The sequence below is a fragment of the Mytilus trossulus genome, chromosome 9 (assembly GCF_036588685.1).
Source record: "Mytilus trossulus isolate FHL-02 chromosome 9, PNRI_Mtr1.1.1.hap1, whole genome shotgun sequence".
Lineage (NCBI taxonomy): Eukaryota > Metazoa > Mollusca > Bivalvia > Mytilida > Mytilidae > Mytilus > Mytilus trossulus.
The window spans coordinates 53,047,644-53,072,069 of NC_086381.1; the positions used below are offsets into that span (position 1 = coordinate 53,047,644).

The window sequence follows — 24,426 nt, forward strand, 5'->3', positions numbered from 1 at the left end:
CATTGACAGAACTAAAAAAAATCCACTTGTCAGGAAAATGAAAAATTTGGTTAGAGTTAGGTTAGAGAACATTTGAATTATTTATTTATCTTTTCATATATACATGTCATTTAAAGATTTATATTTTTTAAGTGACTTATAGGTCCAATGGGCAGGGTTTACAAACATTGTATTGACAAATATTACTATTATACTGTATATATACACAATGTCACTATAATAAACAAATTCGTATTTGTATTCATATGTAATTAAATTTATATAAAGAGAGCAAGGTTTTCTTTTATTTTTCAACAGTCTGTTTTATAAAGATAAGTTATATGTTCCACCTACCATAGTTAGGAGGGAATGTTTTATAAAGATAAGTTATATGTTCCACCTACCATAGTTAGGAGGGAATTTGTTTTCTGGTCTGTGTGTTAGTCTGTTGTCCATCTTTTATCAGATTCAAGTTTTTGTTTTTAACTTATTTTCTTTGAAGTTGTAGTCATATCAACTTGAAACTTAATACACTTGTTCATTATACAGTGAACTTTAATAAATGGAAATGATACCACATTAATTTTTTTGAACAAGATTACACAGGTTTTTATCAAAATTGAAATGTTTAATATTTTGTATACATGGCATGGTTTCTTGTGCACAAATCTCCTTATTTCATTAATTTTTTTCTTTTATATTGCAGCAAACTTTCCAAGTATCAGGATTTTCTGTTAGCGGCAGAGTTATCAATTCTGTAAAGGTAATTTTTGTATTGCGATATATTCTTTCTGTGTATATGTAATGTAATTCTTTTAATGTCCTGTAACTAAATTGAGTTTTGTATTTTTATACAAAAGCATAATCTTGGAGATTAAACAATATTTTGTTTGTTTTATTGTGATAGTAATAGAGTGGGGGGCCCATATTTGCCGGGGACACAATTTCGCCGTTTTATGATTTTGAGGTGTAAACACTTCAAAGGATGGCTGAAATGGAAGAAATATGCCAATGAATTATAATTTAATAACAAATATGATTATTTTTTAAACTTAAACAAAATTACGGCACTTACTGCAAAAGATCGAAAAACGGACAACAATTTTCGGTCAATTTCCTGAATGAAAAACAGGATTTTCAAAGATTTTTTTCTTAGTAATTTGTTGACTGATTGGCCTAAATTTCTGTTTTTTTACACTTTTGAAATGTCTGCTGTCATCTATAATGAAATTTATTTAATAGATATTATATAAAGCTACAGTTATTTGGTTTTTAATAGATGTGTAAAAACGGCAAATATGTGTCCCCCATTGACAAAATTTCTGGAAATTTCAGACACCCTTTGATTATTTTCAAACAAACATGTTTTCAAGCTTAGGAATGTGTTGCATTTGAAGTTATCTTCATATAGAAATATCAGTATACTTCAAAAACATATAGACCTGAACATAAACCATAGAAAACATGGAAAGATCTGGTGAAAATGAGCACCCCACTCTATATAAAATGCATTTTATAAAAATTGACCTGTATTAAAAGATCATCTGTACATGTGTTATGAGATTACTTTTTGTGCTATTCCTTAAATAAACTTTAAGCAGGTTTCACTGTATATTAATTTGGTTTTTTTTAAGGGATCTGGAGTTGGGAATGCTGCAGTATATGTGAATGGAAAAAAACAGTCTACAACCAAGTCTGATGGAACTTATCATTTAGAGAATATGAAAACAGGATCATATATCATCAAAGTGGAGGCTGACAACATCCTGTTTGATGAAACCAGTGTTAAAATATCACCTAATACTCCACATCTACCAGATATTGTAGCTACTAAGTAAGATTATTGGGGTATTTTGGTGGTTTTCACTTCTCTGTATGAATAGGCTTCTGTGGAAATATCAGTTTACAGTAAAATCTTCAAAATGAATTTTATTATGACATTACCAATGAACAGAAAACTAGAATATTTTTAAGTCTTGACAAAACAAAAATCATCTAGATTATCTTGGTTCTGGTTCTGGTGGTTAAGTCTGTCACAACCTCAACAATTATTCCATACTTTGTCGTCTCAATTAACTCACAGGCAGAATCCAGTGATTCCATCTGATTGATTTTGACATTTCTATGCTTACAAAGTTTTGAAACGGCTCTGAATTAAAGTAACTTTTTAAAGAAAAGTAGGTATGTTAAATACATGATTTTGCCAAAACTCTTTTAAATTTCATGTTAAAAGTGCAAAATATAAAATGCAAGATATAAGATCAATATGATTTTGTTAAGAATTCCAAAGATTCGTAAAAATGGACATATTTGATGTTGATGGGCAAATTTAACAAAAATTCTGAATGTTAGATTGAGCTATGTTCTATTTCACACATTGTGAAACCACATTTATTAATTTTGGTTTATTACTGAATGGTGCTAGAGTCTGATGGTTACTAGCTAAGATATGGTAAAATGAATACTTCAAAGGAAACAAAGATTTCTTGTATTGTATATTATATATCTATTTCTTACAGATTCCGCCTTTGTGGTCAAATAGTCATTGATAAGCTTCCTGAGGGTCTTAGACAAGTACCTCCACAAAGAAGAGTCATCTATTTCCCAGAAGGGAAAAATTCTGATGCTGTATCCATTGCAACAGATAAAGATGGAAAATTCTGTACCCATGCTGCATCAGGCAAATATCTGATTAAGGTACAGCCTTTACAAGTGTTCATTAAATTTAGAATACTACAATACATGTGATAGAAAAAAGAATACTGTTAAGCAACTTATTTGGCCCTTGGACTTTATGGCATGTTTAGTATTTCCTAGCAAACTTTGCAGCAATTTATTTTTATGCTAAATTTTTAAAAGTCTAAATTTTATATATTCACAACTGTTTTCAATAAACAGTATGTCAGCAGATAGCAATACATGACTTTGATTTGACTTTGAATTTGTTATCTTGTAGGTACACCTGACTAAAGAAGAGGTTGCTGGAGGTCTCCAGATTATTATGACTTTGATTTGACCTTGAATTTGTTATCTTGTAGGTACACCAGACTGAAGAAGAGGTTGCTAAAGGTCTCCAGATTATGACTTTGATTTGACCTTGAATTTGTTATCTTGTAGGTACACCTGACTGAAGAAGAGGTTGCTGGAGGTCTCCAGATTATTATGACTTTGATTTGACCTTGAATTTGTTATCTTGTAGGTACACCAGACTGAAGAAGAGGTTGCTAAAGGTCTCCAGATTATGACTTTGATTTGACCTTGAATTTGTTATCTTGTAGGTACACCTGACTGAAGAAGAGGTTGCTGGAGGTCTCCAGATTATTCCCAGTGAGAAGTCGATCATCATACCTAATGCTCCTTTATTAGATGTCATGTTTACACAGTTCAGAGCCAAAGTTACAGGAGCTGTGGCTTGTCTAGGTACTTATTCTTTGCCAAATACAAAAAATGGCTTCTAAAATAGATTCTCAGCTTTAGATAAGTTTACAGCTTGCAAAGGCTCCATGTTTAAGGCTGTACTTTGACTTATAATGGTTTACTTTTACAAATTGGGACTTGGATGGAGAGTTGTTTCATTGGCACTCATACCATATCTTCTTACATATATTAATATATCATTGAAGTAAAAAACTGAAGGAATAATGAAAAAGGAAGCTTCAAGAATATAAAATTGCTGACAATTTTCCACAATGAAACTTATGTTTTCTAGATTGAAAATTTGTTTAAGTCATTATAAAGTTTGAACAATGTTAACACATGCTTTAGGTATTAAAGTAGGACTTAATTATTATACCCCCGCTTTAAAAAAGGGGGGGTATACTGTTTTATTATACCCCCGCTTTAGCTTTAAAAAAGGGGGGGTATACTGTTTTACCTCTGTCTGTCAGTCCGTCCGTCAGTCCGTCCGTCCGTCAGTCAGTCTGTCCCATGAAACCTTCGTCACATTTTTCTCAGGAACTACACATCCACCCTTTCTGTAATTTGGTATCAACATTTATATATGTCAGCCATACCGTGTGATGCGTTTTCAGATTGATCACTTGACAACTTCCTGTTAATCGAACACTTGTATGATTTTACACATGATAGCCAAGTTGAAAATTTTCGTCACATTTTTCTCAGGAACTACAATGCAAGGATTTCTGAAATTTGGTTTCAGGGTTTATCTAAGTCAGCTATACCGTGTGATGCGTTTTCAGATTGATCACGTGACAACTTCCTGTTTACCGAACACTTGTATGATTTTACACATGATAGCCAAGTTGAAAATTTTCGTCACATTTTTCTCAGGAACTACAATACAAGAATTTCTGAAATTTGGTTTCAGGATTTATAGAAGTCAGCTATACCGTGTGATGCGTTTTCAGATTCATCACTTGACAACTTCCTGTTTACAACACTTGCATATTTTTACACTATTAATATTATCCACTTGCGGCGGGGGTATCATCAGTGAGCAGTAGCTCGCAGTTTCACTTGTTTTTGCTTTTGTTATATTTGAGAATGTTATCGATAGGAGTAGGGTCGGTAAAGTTCGATTTAGCCTCAAATTTCAGGTTCATCTAGCGAAAGTTTTTTGACACTTTTTAAACACTTAAGTGTCTATTTAAATTGATTTGATTAGTTTATATGAAAGATTTTAACTGATTTAGTCATTTAAAACGCTCTGATTCAAGCTTAAATATGAAAAATCTATCAAATACGCAAAAAAACATCACTTTTCAGATGTTTTTTTGTCAAAAATGATAGTGGGCGCATCCGTGTTCATCCTCAACCTTTATATATGTTTTGTATTATCATCAAATACAACTCACGTTTCAATATTATAAATGAACACGAATGTGGCCACTTTCATTTTAGACGGAAACTGTCTAACAATTAACCAAAATGTTAAAATTTTGAAGATTTCAATAATTTAGCATGACTTAATGATGCTAGTACGCAATATTTGTGCACTGTATTATCAAAAACTGCGCATATTTATGTAGCAGAAGCATTTTACCTTCCAAAATATAGATTAAAGATTACATTTTCACAATTTAGTAAAACTGCTATATTTTGGGACCAAAAAGGGGTCTTACTGAACCTATTCCTTTGTTTTGTATGTGGGATATTACTGTACCTACTATTCCATGGTCAATAATTTTAAGTAATGACGGGGTTGATAAAGCAGGTAACATTCAAACTGTAGGACTATATAACTGAAATATTCCTTTCTCATTAAACAGAGAAGTGTGGATCTATGGAGGTATCATTAGAGGCTGTAGGCCGAGATGACTTTAAACAAACAGTTCAGGTAAATATGCATAAGTTAGGCTGTTAGTTTTCTCGTTTGAAGTGTTTTACATTTGTCATTTTGGGGCCTTTTATAGCTGACTATGCGGTATGGGCATTGCTCAGTGTTGAAGGCTGTACGGTGACCTATAGTTGTTAATTTCGATGTCATTTCGTCACTTGTGGAGAGTTGTCTCAATGGCAATCATACCACATCTTTTTTATGCCCCATTTTTGGGCATTATGCTTTCTGGTCTGTGTGTCCGTCTGTTCGTCTGTCCATCTCTCCACTCATCCTGTTTCAGGTAAAAGTTTTTGGTTGAGGTAGTTTTTGATGAAGTTGAAGTCCGATCATCTTAAAACTTAGTAAACATGTTCCCTATGATATGATCTTAATTTTAATGCCAAATTAGAGATTTTATCTCATTTTCATGTTCCACAGAATGAAAGATGATGCTGGATTTTATGATATGCATGTTTGGATGTCAATTATTATTGATAGTGCATTTAGTAACATTTTTATGTGCATTTTGTTGAAATTCTTTCAGCAGATATACAACTCTATTTTTAGAGTATTCACTCGCTCGTCTGAAAGGTTCACATTGTGGCCTTGGGGATGATATTGTATGATAACAATGTGTAGAAAACCAAATAATCTCTATTTATTTTTAACTCACCTTAGAAAATAAATTTGTGGATGCTATTATGAAGAAACATACGTGTTTTTTTAATCATTTTGATAATATATAATTTCAATTAAGATATAAAAGTCAGTTATGATAATGGTTAACTTTAATGAATTTTGTTTTAAAGCATTGTGATATGTTATTTTGTTTTAAAGGTGAAAGAATCTGGGAAAGAAGGCATATTTTATTTTGAGAATGTAATGCCAGGAAAATACAAAGGTAGGTACATCAACATGTCTGCATGCTTAAATTTTCATGTTTTCATGATTCATAGTGTACAGTCAACATGATCAAATATTTTAATTGCAATCTTTGCAAATAAAGAAATATGATGATTAATAATTAGTTTTATAGGGTTTCTTAGAAAATATAAACTGTCTTTGAAATTTGTCATGATTTATTGGCTATATGGGTTAAACTTGGCAGATTTTTAATTTTTTTCACAAGGATTTTGTCTGTCTGTCAGATTTAAAGATATAAAATTGTAGACTTACTGAAAATTATTAAGTGACAAAATTTGTTTCCTTTTCATTGATCATCTTGAAATTAATTAAATTGTCAGCAAACCAAAGGGGCCTCTGTTGCCAGGTAGTATGAGTAGTTCATTTACTGTATTTCCAGCCTGTCAACACTAAGGTTGTTTGTCCTAAATCCTGCACATGTTCATCTTCAATTTTAATTGACTAGGATAGTTAAATTCCTTTAGTTTTTGATTTTCAAAAGGTACATTTTCTTCTTCCACCAATAGAAACTGACCGCCTCCATATTGCTACAAGTGCTAAATTTGAGACACCAACAATTATCCTTATCATTTTACCATCAATATGTAAAATATTCATGTTTTTTCATTTAAGGGAAAACTAAAAAAATATTATAATCTTTTAAACTTATCTCATAACACTGTGTTTCATCCAATATTTACATTTCACATTTACATGTGTATCAGATTGAGAGGAAGCCATTGTTTTATTTCAGCCATTTTGATGCATGACACCTGGTGTTGGAAAGAGAAGACCATTGACATAGAGGTCACAGATAAAGATCTAACAGGAATTAAGTTCATACAGACTGGATATATACTCAAATGTAGTATTTCACATGAAATTAAGTTGGTAAGTAAATTGATGATATACAGGACGGATGCTATTATTGACTGGTTTTAAACTTAAACAACTGTGAAAAGGGGTGGACTAAAATTGACTCTTACATGAAGAGATATATTGATTATAAAGATACTCAAATTTGAAATTTAGTTAGTAAGGAATTGTTGTCATTTGAATCATGTTCAATTTTTTTTGTAGTTTGTAATAATGGTATGAAATAGAACACTATACTGAAAATTTATCTGTGTAAGGTTTTTGTGGGCTATGTTTGTTTTATTTTCTTGATGCCATAGTTTTGTTTAGCTTTGTTTTATTTTTTAAAGAATAATTAAACTCTCCCTATGGAGTCTTACTATCTTTAATAAAGTGAAAATAAACGTTTTAATATATACTCAATTAAAAAATGAAGGCTAAACAATTTCTCTTCTTTTGTAGCATTTTGCCCATGAGAAGAAAGTTGGGACAGTTGGATCATTTAATTTAAATAAAGGAAAGAATAGATTCTGTTTAGCCCAGCCAGGTGTATATAAGTTGACTCCAGATTCCTGTCACAAGTTTGAAAAGGATATATACACTTATGACACGTAAGTTTGTTTGGATATATACACAAATGACACATTTAAGATGAAGACTACAGAAATAGCATGTTATTGAAAAATAAAATCATGATATAAAGTCAAAATAAATCAGTTTTAAGCAGTGTGGTATATAGATTCGAATTTCAAGACATAGCAATGTTAGGTTAGACAAGATGGCTTCAACCTAAGAAAATTTACTATCTCTAGCTTATATTGAATAAATATGTTCAAATAAATTACTTGGAAATATGAAGTGGGTTGAACAAAACCAAAAAAATCAAATACTGTTTGAATTATCTTGTTACTGTTAACAATTGATCTAAAACAAAAGGTAACTTTGATGACATGATTGAGAGAGGAAATATGAAAAAAAACATTTCATTCAAGTTTCCATAAGCCCCATCTGAGGTCACATTATGAAATTGTTTGTGCAATATTCAATTTGGATTTCATTTGTAATTTCAGATCTAGTCCAGAGTTGCTGACCTTGACAGCAGTAAAACATCTGATAGAGGGCAGTGTTACAACAGAAGAAGCTGTTCAGGATCTAGCAGTAACACTTTTGTAAGTGATTTGATTTGATTCTATATTTATTGTAATCAGTTTAATGCTTTCTTCCTAATTTTGAAATATCAGTGTTTACACATGAAATTAATCATTGAGATAAATAAGTGTTCCTAAAATGAATTATATATTATCTATTAGTTATCAAATTTCAATTTTACTGACTTTTAAATCACAGAACATAAAATTGTATGCAAAGTTGTGTAAGATGGTTTATTGAACTACTTTAAAAAGAAAAGATACTTATGATGAAAATCCAACATATTCCAGCTGAAAACATAATTGTCATCATTTAATTACTTCACATAAATTGAAAGTATTTTAAATCAAGCAAATAGTTGAAATGTATGTATGTTTTATATTATAGATCACTGGTGGATAAAACACCTATAGTCCTTGGTCCACTGACTACAGAAAACAAATCCCCACCAGCTGATACCAAAGACAACAAAGCACCACAACCAACTGGACCATTTGTTTACAAGTTCTCACATTGGGCAAGGTAATATCTCATGAATCTCAGTCTCCTTTATAATATTAAACTAATTTTTGTAAAAGTTATTCATGTGCTCACTGCAGCAATTAATTCACAATCTGAATTAAAGTCAGAAGAAATTTTATATAAAATTTGTGAGTCAGAGACCAAGGAAAGACGGTCATGTTATGTTGTGTTTTTGTTTCAATGAAGGAGTTGCAAAAGAATCTGTAACATTGTCAATAGAAGTTTTAACCAAGGGAAAAAAATGTAATGGACCCAACACATGTATATATAGATATAGTTATATACTTTCTGTTCTTGCATTTCATAAAAAAATTGAATAAAGCTTGTGTTTCATTTCAGAACTGGTGAAAAGCTGGAAGTTAGTGTTAGTTCCAAAGAACTGTTATTCAGTCCTGCCAAAACAGAAGTGGCTGTTTTAGGAGGTAAGTAGATATAAGAAGATGCAGTATGAGTTCAATGAGACAACTCTCCATCCAAGTCACAATTTATAAAAGTACACCATTATAGGTCAAAATACAGTCTTCAATACAGAGCCTTGGCTCACACAAAACAGCAACCTATAAAGGGCCACAAAAATTAGTAGTGTTTAAACATTCAAACAGGAAAACCAACGGTCTATATAAAAAATGAAGAAACAACAACTTCTGAACATCAGATATACTTTTAATGGCACTGTCCAAAAGGAATATATAGTTTGCAGTCTTTCATAGGATTCTAACAGGTTCTGTTGAAAAAAAATAAAAAAAAATCATTTAAACAAAATAACCAACTGATATTAAAGAAATAGCAATTGCATAAAACTGTTGAGTGGCACTTATAATATGATTTATGTTTAAGATACCTGTGCCGGTGAGGTAGCTAAGTTTATTGTTAAGAGAGGAGTGTTAACAAACTTTGATCGACACTTATATTTGACTATAATTTATTTTCTAGATACCTGTGCCGGTGAGGTAGCTAAGTTTATTGGTAAAAGAGGAGTGTTAACAAACTTTGATTGACACTTATATATATCTATAATTTATTTTCTAGATACCTGTGCGGGTGAGGTAGCTAAGTTTATTGGTAAAAGAGGAGTGTTAACAAACTTTGATTGACACTTATATATATCTATAATTTATTTTTCTAGATACCTGTGCCGGTGAGGTAGCTAAGTTTATTGGTAAGAGAGGAGTGTTAACAAACTTTGATCGACACTAATATATGACTATAATTTATTTTCTAGATACCTGTGCCGGTGAGGTAGCTAAGTTTATTGGTAAGAGAGGAGTGTTAACAAACTTTGATCGACACTAATATATGACTATAATTTATTTTCTAGATACCTGTGCCGGTGAGGTAGCTAAGTTTATTGGTAAGAGAGGTGTGTTTATCATTGGTCATATAAAACCTGCAATAATGGGAGTTAATATCACTGTGACAACTAAAGGAGTCCAGGCACCTTCTGTTTCTGTTGATTCAGCTGCTAATGGTGGATTTAAGTAAGTTAAAATGCAATTAATAAGACACAGGTAGGAGTAGTTGGACGGAATAAGTTGCAAACTTAATGTGGCTTTCGTTCTGAACAATTGATCTAAAATGAAAGAAAATTAAAAAAAAAGATAGTTGACACTTTGTTATTTTGATGTTGCAAATCTTAGAGAGGCACTGAAATCTTTTCTACAATTGGCTGCTTTTTTATGTCTTCTTTATTCTTAAAGTATATATGAAGCTGAACATCTCATCTATTGAGGTTTTACTTGTAATAATCTATATCTCTTTAGAGATAAAAAAAATATAACAGTAAGAAAATATCTGTATGTATAAGTTACATGATGAAAGAATAACAATACTAAAGTTGGAGAGATAGCTTCATACTTTGTACATTGTAAGGATACAAAATTGTAATTAAGGTTAAAATCATTACTGTGGATTCATTAATATTCGTTGGATACCAATTTTCGTGGATTTCATGGGTACAGGAGAACCACGAATTCAAAGGTTCAACATAATACAAATTTTGTAAAGGAATGAGTGTAGACTTTGCCAAAACCACGTATTAAATATCAAGGAATATGTAAGTTTTCCTCAAACCATGAAAATTGGTACCCACGAAAATAAATGAATCCACAGTACTTGAAGAAGTAAAATTTTACAAAATGTTTCCAAGAAAACCATAAACCATATCTACAATGAGAAAAAATATAATCCAGCAAATTAAGTGAATCTAAAAATTGAAGATAACAATGGACTTGGTAAGGAAATTGATTGCACATATTAATTTTGTTTTCCAGGATTGGACCGCTACACAAAGGAAATGACTATGAAGTTACTGCGGAGAAACATGGTTATGTGTTTGTAAAACAAGATGGTGAAATGGCTGTGTTCTCTGCTTATAAACTGGGAGAAATATCCGTCAAGGTTAGTTAAGGGGAACAACATTTTATGCTTTTAATAATTATTGCTATATTTCTATTGGTAATATTAAAGTGAGCTACATAATGTGATTTTAGTATTTGTTGCTTTTTTCTCTTTGTAGCTGTCTGAATGACTTATATAGATTTATAATATGAAATAAGCAGATGTGATATGATAGACCAAATGACTTAAATGCTAGCAGCTATAGGTCACTATTTTGCCTTCAACAATTAGCAAAACCCATACAGCACACAGGCGCGGATCCAGAGGGGGAGGGGTTCCAGGGTTCGAACCCCCCTTTTTTTGGACGATCAATGCATTTTGAATGGGGACATGTTGTTGGACCCCCCCCCCCCCTTTTTGTCCTGGGTTAGGAACCCCCCCCTTTTTTTAATTGGCTGGATACGCCCTAGAGCACAGCAAGTAATGAATGGCCCTGACAACAAAATTCTAAACAATTCAAATGAGAAAACCAAGCAGCACCCAACCCCCCCTAACCTGTAACAGTGATGCAACAGCACAGCATGATAACAAACAAAAGATTAAAGCTGAGATTAAGTTTATTCAAAGGATTCATAACCTAGCATAGTCTTATTTATTGGTAACCCTATTACGGTTTGTATTAAAATTAAATGGTGACAATAAAAGTGGGATGAACCTTGGAAAAATAAACTTTTTAAAGGACTGAATACTGTAAAGCAAATTATTTTCGTGAGCGATTTATTTTCGCTACTTTTGCGAGTAGAAAAATTACGCGAATATAAATCGTCCTGAATATGTAAAACTTAGATCTTTCCTTATTAAACTTCATCAAGTAAATCAGAAAATCGCAAAATTAAATAGAAGCGAAGTGGACAAGAAGGGTAAAATGTGAAATAAAGCATCCCGGAAAATAAGTTGGTTTACAGTGTTTGATATTGAACTATTGTAAAACTCTATTGAACTTTGTTAGAAATTAGATTAAATCTGTACCTTTATTGTTGTTATGCATTAAATCTACACCTATATTGTTGTTTTACATTAAATCTTCACCTATATTGTTGTTTTACATTAAATCTACACCTATATTGTCGTTTTACATTAAATCTACACCTATATTGTTGTTTTACATTAAATCTGCACCTATATTGTTGTTTTACATTAAATCTGCACCTTTATTGTTGTTATACATTAAATCTACACCTATATTGTTGTTTTACATTAAATCTGCACCTATATTGTTGTTTTACATTAAATCTACACCTATATTGTTGTTTTACATTAAATCTACACCTATATTGTTGTTTTACATTAAATCTGCACCTATATTGTTGTTATACATTAAATCTGCACCTATATTGTTGTTTTACATTAAATCTACACCTATATTGTTGTTTTACATTAAATCTGCACCTATATTGTTGTTTTACATTAAATCTGCACCTATATTGTTGTTTTACATTAAATCTACACCTATATTGTTGTTTTACATTAAATCTGCACCTATATTGTTGTTTCACATTAAATCTGCACCTATATTGTCGTTTTACATTAAATCTGCACCTATATTGTTGTTTAACATTAAATCTTCACCTATATTGTTGTTTTACATTAAATGTGCACCTATATTGTTGTTTAACATTAAATCTGCACCTATATTGTTGTTTTACAGGTGGTAGACAAAGTAGGGACTGCTCTACCTGGAGTGGTATTGTCCCTTAGTGGAGATAAACAATACAGGAGTAATAATATTACACAAGAGAATGGTACAATTGTCTTCCCTGAACTGGTAATTAATCATTTTATTGTTATGTATATGTTAATGAGGTACAGTAGCCTTCTTTTATTTTTTTTCATCTTATTGAACACTGTCCAAAATAGGTTCTGAAAGATTAACTATGAGTTCACTCCTTCAATTTCAATTATGCTCTATATTTATGCTAATACAATACTTCAGTTTACAACATAAGTTTTTTTTTAAAGAGCGTAAATTCTAACCCAGACTGACCTTGTCCATATTCAGGTCTATGACAGTAACACAACATTTTTATCATTGACTTATTTAAGAATCCCCAAATGGCAAGATTTCTATCTAATAATTGGACTGGAAACTAAAATCAATATTTGTACAAAGACAAAGATATTCTGGAAATTTGTATATTTATTCAATTGCAGATTAAATGAGACATGAATCCTTTACAATTTTTCAGTCACATAATTTTTGGAAAGATTAGAACTTGTTCTAAATCTTTACTTAGGCACCACCCTCCCTAACAACAGGACAGGTTAGCTACTGTTACTAAATGTATTCACACTAAAATATAGTTCCCTATAGTTCTCATGTATGTGTACATAATACACAAATAAACTGAAAAAACTGGGTATATTATTGGAGCAGTTCATTCAAGAATGTCATTAATGTGTGTTGATGTGCAGGCTTTTTTAAAAACATTTTTATTAGGTAAGTGGGTATTGATTCAACTAGTATGATTGACAACTGTCATTATCACTAAACAATCAGAGACAAGGTGGACTTTTAATTACAATGCCCAAACTGCCAATCAAATTGACCACATTACCTATCTACATCAGTCTTACATAATTGTACAGACTTCTCCAATATGCATCTAATTCTTAATACACAAGTATTTGACCTCAAAATTGATTACACAAATGTGTGTATTATTTGTTTGATATTTATAAGGATGATAGATTTATTTATTGCCAATTACTTTTGATCTACATTACATAAAGTAATTCTGTAAATTATATCTGAAAGATAAATGATTAATGGAATAGCAAGATCTTAAAAACATGAAATATGAATATAAATACGTATATATAAAAGGTATTCAAGAATGGCCTATAATTTACTTGATAAATTTCCAATAATCATCTGTAATTAATCAACAATTTAGATTAGTTCACTTTTTTATCAGGAATTGGCTTTAAACAGTTTTAAAATTTATAAACTTTTAATTATAAAAAAACATTGTTTATTAGTTTATTTCCCATCAATCATTATATCTATTTTAGTCAATTGAATTTTTATTAGAAGTAAATATATATTTTTGCAATCAAGAAAGAATCCACATTTCAATAACATTAGTTTTTTAATTAGTTTACGTTGAAAAATAAAATTGAAAATGCCCTGTGTTGAAAAATACATTAAAATTTGATCAAAAGGCACTCTAAAACTTTTATTATATTTGTAGGGACCTGGGAAATATTTCTTGAGATCCATGATGAAAGAATACCAGTTTGAACCAGCTTCCCAGCTTATAGAAGTATTAGAAGGTACCACAATGAATATCACTATTAGTGGAAAGAGAGTAGCATTTAGGTAAGTTGTCTCAGGTCATTATTTTAGACCCCACCAAATATTTTCGTCTCAAAACCTGATTTATTTTGAATAAATGATGAAATGAGGGTCCTTCCTCAAATTCAGGATTTTAAATCTTTCGGTTCACATCATACAAGAAGCTATAAAGTTGAAAACAATTCAAACAGGAAAATCAAAGGTTACTGCTAAATGCTTAATTGTGAACATGAGGTTTTTTCATTGAGGGTGCAGCCCAAAGTGAAATAACTTGTAAGGGTTGACAATTTTGGATATTCATTGCTTCTAAGGAGCCACAATTGTTTTATTATACCAAAGGAATCATTGACCTTATTTTAGTAACAAAACAAGTTTGAAAATACATTTGTGTCACAGCTACAGGCGTGGAAGTTCTTGTATGTACAACAAAAGTTGAATCTTTTTTGTTAAATATTGATGGCCCTTAAAATAAACTCATCATAGATACCAGGACTAAATTTTGTATATACTTTGTATTATATGAATTTTGTATTGAAAAGGGCTGTTTATAAGAGATATCATCGTCACTAGATACATGTCAAAAGTCTTATTTCCTTGTCTTTTTATGGGCTTTCTGTAACATGAACATTGCCATTTTGTTTATTTACTTCTGTGACCTCATTTTCATGGGAGATAACTTGTGTACAAATCATGGAGCTGAATATATAAAAAAAAAGATGTGGTATGATTGCCAATGAGACAACTATCCACAAAAGACCAAAATGACACAAACATTAACAATTATAGGTTATTTTCAGGTGATCAATAGGGTAATTCATTGCTAGTATAAATTTTAACAGTTAATTGTCCTTCCTTGCAATTGAATGAAAAACAACTGAATTATTCCATGTCACTTGATAATGTGATAGAATTGTTTGTAATATATATACGGTATAATAACACATTTTAAAGAACTAATAAATGGTACCAAATATCATTTTAAAAAATGCAATACCTTTAATCATTACTGAACTTTATACCTTAACATAATAATGCCAAGATTTATTAGGGTAAGTAGAAATTAGTAACTAAGAAACAATTTTATGAAATCTTAATATTATTATCTATTATTTTGTCAATCAACCTAAACACCACTTTCTTACATTGTAGTTGTTATGGCCAAGTTACCTCATTGAATGGAGAGGCTGAACAAGGAATAATTGTAGAAGCCATGGGAGAAGGAGAAGGGTGCTCCTTGTTTCAGGAGGAGTCTAAAACAGACCAAGAAGGACTTTATCGTATAAGAGGTCTTCAGGTAATGTTACAATACTATATCAGGTATTGTAATTTTCATTAGTTCAGTGAGAGATTACCTGAGAACTATACTCTTATTTTATAGAATTGTAGATAGAAAATTACAACTAATAATATATTCAAATGAAGTTAGGCAAAAACTTTTTAGAAAATTATAGACTAATATAAGATTCAAATGTTCAAATATATTCGACAAATGTCCTAACAACACATTAATTCACACAAATTCCTGAAGTATACTGGTTAATTGTCAGTGTTGTTTGGCCACAAGTAACTTAAGGATGTACATAGGTGAGGTTTGGGAATTTGTGTTAAATTTTCGGACTTCTTGGTGTTTTTCCATACAAAACAAGGTAAAATGTTTTGCCCCATAACACCAAGGTCATTTACCAAAATTTAAGAAGATTATCGATTATCTTATTTTGTTTTTGGACCCAAATAATACCAATGCAAACATTAGGTAAAAGTCTGAGTCAGCCTTTTCTGTCATATTTTAAATCTATAATATCTCTAAAAAGAGGCCGATAACCTATCAATGTTTTTGTCAGCCAAATTTTTCTTTTAAACTGATGACGTGAGAAGGAAATACTCCAAGGATTCGAGTTCATTTGCAAAATATCTAACACAAGGTTTGCGATAAAGGTCATTTATTCAGAAACCATAAAAACATAATACAACTGAATGTTATGAACAATTATGTAATAAACCAAAACTGAATAAATGACAATAATTTGCAAAGGTGGGGAATAAATACCGCCACCCTCAATAACTAAATTACAAAATATATAAACAAATAAATATAGTACAATAAAAGATTGAAATCATCAGCATATGAAATTCAAAATTTTTAATTTAAAAAATAATACCTATGAATATAAATCTGTTAAAGAATCAAGGGAGTAGGTGGGAGGGAAATTAAAATTCTTCACTTTTCTTGAGAAAACTAAAATGGCGTCCTCTAGCATTCAGTGCAATTGCGAGAATGCTGGCTAATCTAAACACATGTGAAGAGATGACATGCGCCTAATCCTCATTGGTCAATTAAATATCGTTAAACAATCATACTAGTAATTAATCTTGACCCTGATCGTGAGATAACCCCACTGATCTTTGCCTGTTATCAAAAACTTGCAGACAACCCCATGCAAATTTACAGTTTCATATTACTCTTGATAAGAATAATTTCCTGACAAAAATGTTTTTATGTCCCATAAAATGATTTTAAGCTTATTTTAATTCTTAAAGAATGCTCTACCAGCTTATAGTATCAATTTTAAATTCTTGATTTATTAGTTTTCACCTAATCTCACATAAGTACATCCTTAAATGTTGTTTCTTCAATTATTTATTTAAATTGACCTTCAATAAAGTAGATAAATAATGACCTGGAAATTTCCACACTTTCATAATATAAAAATAAGGAGATTTTGTATTGATAAAAGCAATTATAAGTCACCATACTTCCTTCAGCAATGAGAAAAACCAATTTCTGAGCTTGGGAACTTCCTTTTGTTTGAAGAGTCTTGATAATCCGTACATATATAGTTGATATTTGAAAGATAATATATTGAATATGCTTTTCTTTACAGCCAAAATGTACTTATGTCATCCGATTGAAAACTGAAGTTAACAAACATATTGAAAGATCTGCACCAAAATCCAGAAATATTATGGTATGTAGTATTGTGTCTTAGAAATGAGGTTCCCAGAACATATCATAGATTACTCTTTTATTTGTATACTTTTACTAAATTAAATTGTCAGAGAAATACTCAGTATGTACCAAGTTTGAAAATTTGTTTATACTGTACATTCATTCAACCTTTATACACAAGTGTGAGAAAAAAATAATACTTGAGTTGAAATATAAGGATGTTTTCAGGGATGCTGTGACCTGTGTCCAAGCCATATGTCATGGTATAGCATTGAAGTTCCAAATTCATGCTGTTTAGGGAAGTTTTGGGGTGATAATTTAAGGACAAAATAGCTTGATTAGATCATATGTATTTGTACGTCATATGTATTTGTACGTCATATGAATTTGTATAATGCATGCTTTTTCAACGAAAATTGTGAAATCATAATGCATTCTTGATAGCACAAAATCCAATAAAACAAGGATATGCTGTTCTTAATAAAAAAAAACTGAATTTTTTATTCATTTATCCTGGGGGACACTCAGCGGTTACCATCTGTGTTATGGACAGTTATAAAATTTTATCACTGGTTGTTTCAAGAATTTCTGAGGATAAACTGTCAAATTTCATACAAATTCATTCCAACACCAATTCAACATCAACACTACTAGGTTTCTCTTTGACACATTCCCCATTTCCATTCTCCATTGTATTCTTCATAGCCTCCTTATAGGCTTCCTCATTGTCTCATTATAGGCTTCCTTATAGCCTCATAGGCATGATAGCCTCTAGGCATGATAGCCTCATAGGCTTCCTGATAGCCTCATGCATTTATTTTGAACCATCGTTCCAATTGGATTGGTGTGATGTCAAGCCAGGGGTCTATACTTCTACTTTTCAGTATGCACATAGCTAGGCTCTTGGGTTTTAATTTAATTTTTTAGCTGAGTAGATTCGCCCAAGGACCAAATTATGAGTGATGTATATATATATATAAAATAAAAGTTTTACTTCAATTATGATTTATGTTTAATTCAAACATGGATACCACTGGCATTACTACAAAATATTTCCCAGGAGTTTATTTACATGATAGGCTATAACAGGAAAAATTAGGTAATACTATTGATGTGAGCACTAAATCCTTAATTTTTCATATCATGAGTTCAAATGGTGAGTTCTGAAAGAATTCAGGGGTAATTAAATTATTTGAATTACTATGAACTCAGTATATGTAACCATGAGGATTTTGTTCACTGACACATTTATTAGCAAAGTTGAAATATAGGGCATCAAGTTACATCAGGATGGTTTTAATTGTCAGGTCGAACAAAATTTGCAAGAAGGCAATAGGTTGGATATTTACTGAGGTGTTTTAAAAAACACACATTTCTGTATTACATAACAGATTACCAAAGGAAAGATACAGTATAAACAACAGACAATTAAAATAAGATTAGTACTATATCACACCAAACATAAAACTATTTTACCCTAAAAAAAAATACAAAGAATCAGAACACAATCCAAACATGGAACAAATGACAATTAAACTAATCCAGAACCATTTCTGAGAATTTTGTATAGATTTTCTGATAAAGTTGGCTCAGGATACAAAAGATGCTTTCCAAAATCAAATTTTTAATTTTATTATTTTAAACATCACTCTTTCCATATATAGTTTCCATATAATGTGATTATTTTCTGATTTGCCAAATTTCTTACATATCACTGAAACTTTCTCAAATGTAACTGAAATTTACATTGATGTAAATGAAATTAACTTCTTTATATGTAATGACTATAGTTTGTGAATGATTTTTTCATTACAGATAGAGAATTCTGATTTCACTGGAGTTAACATCATTGCTTTCCGTAAGATGAACCAAATGGACATCAGCGGAAATATTGTCTGTCATGACGATTACCTGTCTACTCTAAAGGTAAAAATCCTCAAAACAGATATTTTCAGGAATCTCATAAGTAGGCATAGGGTACTGGTAACCACCAAGTGATATCCAGGTCAAATTAATAATAAATGAATTACTTGAACGTTGGTCTGCATTAAGGCAAACTAGAAGTTTATCTCACTTTTCAGTTCTGTAAAAAACAAAAAATCCACATTCTTATTGGATGAAAGCAATCCTATATTGGCCATATACTTTCATTTACACTAATGATATATTTCTGCTGTGATGATGTAGGATTGTCAAGGAGACAAATAGTTACAAAAAGTTAAAATGTAAAATATATGGGAGCATCAAAACCATTTCAAAAGATCTTAACCTAAGCATGTTTTGAATATTGGAAGAGAAAAAGACTACATAATGTACATCTCAATAATCAATAATGACTTGTTTTTTATTTAAGTGAGACAAACTCACCTTTTACAGAGTACATGTAGATGAGCCTTTCATATATTTAAAAGTAAAATTCAAAAATACAGAATGCTGTTGAAATTCCAAACAGAAAGTCCCTAATCAAATGGCAAAATCAAAAGCTTAAACACATTAAATGAATGGATTACAACTTGTATTCCTTACTTAATACAGGCATTTTCTTAGGTAATTAAAATATGGTGGATTAAACCAGGTTTTATAGCTAGCTTTAAATTGTCTTTTCCAAATCTTCTTTATTTTATAGATTAAAGTATGCCTATTTCTTTTGTAGATACATTTGTACAGAGATGACAATGTAGATTCACCAATACATACAGTAAATATGGGTGTGACATCATTCTTCTTTCTGCCATCATTACCTATAAATAATGAGGTAAGTTACTGATACACAAATTAGCATGCACGTGCAAAAAGTAAATGGATACCAAGGTGGTGAAAAATGTATAAAATTAAAGAAAGGCAGGCAACACCATGGTTAAAAAAACAAGGTTTGAATTCAAACAGTCTATGAATCACTAGAAAAAGAACAAGTGATTTAGCAAAAACACCACCTAAAAATTGATTGTGAAATCATGTGTTCCAAAAAGTAAAGCAGTTGCTGCCCCATTAATAGTAACATTGTCCTCATATTTGTCTGGCTGGGTTTGGGATTGTAACTTTAGATTTCCTAGCTTGATTGAGAAGAAACATAGAGATGGAAAATAAAAGGACGAGAAAAAATGTTATTGATTTTGGTGTCAATAGGTCAATGGTAACTTTTTATTCAGCTTGTTTTTTTTATCTGCTTGATTGGAATAAAACAATACAGATGGAATATATAGGGATTTTTGGTCAAAGGTTTTGTTTAAAAAATGTTTCTTGTAGGTAACTTGTTTAAAAAAATGTTTATCATTCATACAGATGACATATTTTAATAATAATACATAGATATAGGAAGATGTGGTATGAGTGCCTAAGAGACAACTCTTCATCCAAGTCACTATTAATTTGTTCCAACAACCATAGTAGTATTTTGATCCCTTGGAATAAAAATGTTTTCTCACAATACAGTTTGTGGAGCTTTAGTTGGTAGTAAAACTGAGAAAGGAAATGGGGAATATGTCAAAGTAACAACAACCCGACCCAGTGTTCTCCCCAGGATTTTTGGATAGCGCTGTGGTAAGCGCGTAATTTTCGACAATTCTCAGTAAACTTTGTCGCGGCGCGGAATTTGTTTGTAATTGATATGTTGTGTTTTTTTTATCATGCTATTGACGTTCTGATGCTTCACGCTCAAGGCTGGCTATGAGCGAGGGTAGGCACTGGCTAACAGCACGGACTGCAGTTTCATGTGACAACCAGCGAGTATCACCGACCTCTTTCAGTTTGATGGCAGGGTCACCAAGAATGTGCTGCAAAAAAGAAATATATATAAGATTTCAAATTTCAAATAAAGTCAATATACACATACAAAATATAATTTTAGTATTTTATAATTATGATTGTTTTCTCATTGGCAATTACATCACATTTTCTTATATCTGATATTTTCATTAAGTAAAACAGATTAATGCCTGAAAATAAACATAATTTCAGGAATCATGTTGACAAATTGCTTAAATTACTAATTATTAATATACCTCTAACTGCTTTAAACCACTCATTCGTACTGCTGAGTTTTGGTAGTAGTAGAAAAGCTGTTTCAGTATAGACTTGAATTTCTGGAGATAGGGTATGTTGTTTGAAGCTTGAGCTGCTGCCAAGGCTAACCTGTGTGCAATGCAGTGTATGTTGATCAGTTCACTATTTAGGTCTGCTTTCAACTGTGTAGCAACCTGAAAAAGTCATAATATATTAACCAATGCAATATATAATATATAAATAAAATAGAAGTAATAATAACATTAACCAATTTTTCTTCACAACAGCATAAAATCTTTTTATTTTATTTTTTCATTTAATTTTAAGTTGTATCATTGGCATTCATACCACATCTTATGAATTTTTTTTACTACTATAGCTTAATCTAGTCATTGGCAATCATACCACATTCTTATAAATACAAATTCAATAAATCTTACCCCTGTCTTCTTGCCAACCATTACTGCAGCACCATCTGAACCCAGACCAATAAACGAGTGTGCAGGTAACTGGTTTTCTGTCATGAACTCTGTAGAATTCTTGTCAAAATATAATAAATTTTATAGAAAAGAAAAAAGAACATTTACTTAATTTTAACATAAACAAAATAGATTTAAAATTTAAGAATCAATCCCACAATTGCATTATCTTAGATACTAGTATAAACAGCTACTATAGCTAGTATACATTTAAAAATTTTAACCCATGGTATTCAAATATTTTTAACTTTATTATGCAAAATATTTACTTATTTTCTTTTGACCAAATTTCAAAATCAACTTAAAATCACATGAAATTTATTTACCTTTCTCATTATCTGTGAATAAAACCCAAGGAAAAGTCTTTTTCCATGATGGGTCTACACCAGACTGTCTGTGTGAGGATTTCTTTGCACTAACTGGTGATGTTGCAGAACATATAGGACCAACAATCAAGTCATTATCGGCTTCTGTGTTGGGTTTTGTAACCCACTGTAGCAGTGTACTGTTCACCTTACGACGTTTAACAGGAGTTGACATTTTTTAGCATAATGATTCCCCATTTTTCTGATTAACGTTTTATAATATTCGTATGGTTTCACCCAAGCTCGACTTCGAGAAAGTGAATTTCTCAAGTCTAGTATCAGCTTGGGGTTTGTTTTTCTAATCATATCCTCTTAATTGTTTTCAAAGGGCAAGATTCATTACTGTAGAATTGCTGATTAAACAGTTATTAGTTCGATTGGGTGATAATTAATACTTCAAAGACTTGCTCATTGAAGCCAATTTGATCGTTGTTAAAATCAGTATTTGTTCAAAGTTCGTTAAACAAGTTTGTGAATGTCGTTGGGAAATGCGGTAAATTTGTTTCATCTCATTTCATTCATATATGCCTCTATATATTCATTAAATTGAAAAAATAGATGTCAATGTTGAAATCTTTGTTTATTTTGATCTTTGAATGACGCCATTTTGTAAAATTTATTAGACTGGTCCCGCAGAGTTACTTTAATACAACGGAAATAATTTTTTCAAAAATCGTAAACCAGTCAATCACGTGATCCGAAGAGATAAATAAGCGGGAAATTTGAAAAAATACGAAAAAAAATATAGCGACGCGGACGAACGGGATAGCGACGCGGTCAGTGCAATAGGACAGCGGGAAATTGAGATAGCGCTGAAAATCGCGGTGCTAAAACGGCCTGGGGAGAACACTGCGACCATAGAGCAGACAAAAGCCGAAGGCCACCAATGGGTCTTTAATGTAGCGAGAATTCTTATGTGTCCTTCAGCTGGCCCCTAAAAAATATGTTTACTAGTAAAGTGATAATGGATGTCATACTAAACTCCAAATTATACAAAAGAAACTAAAATTAAAAATCATACAAGACTAACAAAGGCCAGAGGCTCCTGACTTTGGACAGGCTCAAAATTGTGGCAGGGTTAAACATGTTTATGAGATCTCAACCCTCCCCCTATACCTCTATCCAATGTCGAAAATTAAACGCATAACAATATGCACATTAAAAAACAGTTCAAGAGAAGTCTGAGTCCAATGTCAAAAGATGTAACAAAAGAAAATAAATAAAATGACCATAATACATAAATAACAACAGACTACTAGCAGTTTTAAAACTGACATGCCAGCTCCAGACCTCCATTAAACTGATTGAAAGATTATGTCTTCATCATATGAATATCAGGCACAATCCCTCCTGTTAGGGGTTAAGTATCATACTATCATAAAATATATGAAAAGAAGCTAACCCGTGTCATGCCAACAACTGTTTTTTTTTTTAAATAAATGTGTTTAGTGTCTGCTTTCCTTTCATTTATCTTGTGGTTTGGCTGTACTCGTGAATGCCATGAAAACACTTCTAAAAATAATAACTCAAAATGTATCAATTTCTTATGACACTAATATCATTTTTTTTCACATTTCAGAAATATCTGATAAGAATAGAGAGTTCATTATCTAGGTCATCCTATGATTATACATTACCAGAAACAGAGTTCCTAGCCAATCAATCTTATAAACATTTTACAGTAGATTTTACACCACAGGTATGTTTGAAAATTAACCCAGCAGTTATATACTTTACAAGTAAACAGAACATTTTAAGAATTCTTATGATTCAGTCAATTTTGAAATTTAGACTCCAATGTAATAATGACTGCCTCTGAAATGAGGGTATGTTTGATGGGAACAAAAGTTTTGCTGTGCATCAAGGTCAACTACAAACCACTCACAAAATTGTTGCAAGGGATATTAAACATGCATGAAAATGAAGCATTCCTCCTAGAAGAGGCATATTAACTAAGAAATCTATTGAAATAGTTTTATGTTGAATCTTAGGTAAAAAAAACACTATTTAAACAATCTTTAACCACTTGGTCACTTAAGTCTTAAAAAACTGGAGGGGTTTGATTTAAATTGTTTATTCTATTCACCTTTCTCTTATTTATACAAAATTCTCAGAAATGATCCTGAATATGTTTAATTGTCATTTGTTCCATGTTTGCATTGTGTTCTGATTCTTTGTAAATATTTTTTAGGGTAAATTTATTTCTGTTTGATGTGATGCTGTTCTAATCTTATTTTAATTGTCTTTTGTTTATA

The 24,426-nt window shown here is 31.1% G+C and overlaps 1 protein-coding gene across 2 annotated transcripts in view; it reads left to right on the top strand.

The window, feature by feature from the left end:
• Positions 1 to 24,426, top strand: part of LOC134683108 (BOS complex subunit NOMO1-like) — a 45,464-nt gene that overhangs the window by 12,087 nt on the left and 8,951 nt on the right. Inside the window, exons 9-29 of one of the 2 annotated variants that reach the window (XM_063542196.1) lie at positions 686 to 742; positions 1,614 to 1,813; positions 2,499 to 2,676; positions 3,258 to 3,399; positions 5,208 to 5,275; positions 6,095 to 6,158; positions 6,915 to 7,051; positions 7,478 to 7,626; positions 8,086 to 8,184; positions 8,552 to 8,686; positions 9,026 to 9,108; positions 9,716 to 9,732; positions 10,022 to 10,164; positions 10,957 to 11,083; positions 12,732 to 12,848; positions 14,275 to 14,402; positions 15,528 to 15,672; positions 17,261 to 17,344; positions 19,141 to 19,251; positions 19,979 to 20,080; positions 23,751 to 23,870. In XM_063542196.1, coding sequence (XP_063398266.1) covers positions 686 to 742; positions 1,614 to 1,813; positions 2,499 to 2,676; positions 3,258 to 3,399; positions 5,208 to 5,275; positions 6,095 to 6,158; positions 6,915 to 7,051; positions 7,478 to 7,626; positions 8,086 to 8,184; positions 8,552 to 8,686; positions 9,026 to 9,108; positions 9,716 to 9,732; positions 10,022 to 10,164; positions 10,957 to 11,083; positions 12,732 to 12,848; positions 14,275 to 14,402; positions 15,528 to 15,672; positions 17,261 to 17,344; positions 19,141 to 19,251; positions 19,979 to 20,080; positions 23,751 to 23,870 — 2,406 coding nt within the window. Of the gene's footprint in view, positions 1 to 685; positions 743 to 1,613; positions 1,814 to 2,498; positions 2,677 to 3,257; positions 3,400 to 5,207; positions 5,276 to 6,094; positions 6,159 to 6,914; positions 7,052 to 7,477; positions 7,627 to 8,085; positions 8,185 to 8,551; positions 8,687 to 9,025; positions 9,109 to 9,715; positions 9,733 to 10,004; positions 10,165 to 10,956; positions 11,084 to 12,731; positions 12,849 to 14,274; positions 14,403 to 15,527; positions 15,673 to 17,260; positions 17,345 to 19,140; positions 19,252 to 19,978; positions 20,081 to 23,750; positions 23,871 to 24,426 lie in introns of both variants that reach the window. The other variant, XM_063542195.1, reaches the window with a different exon arrangement.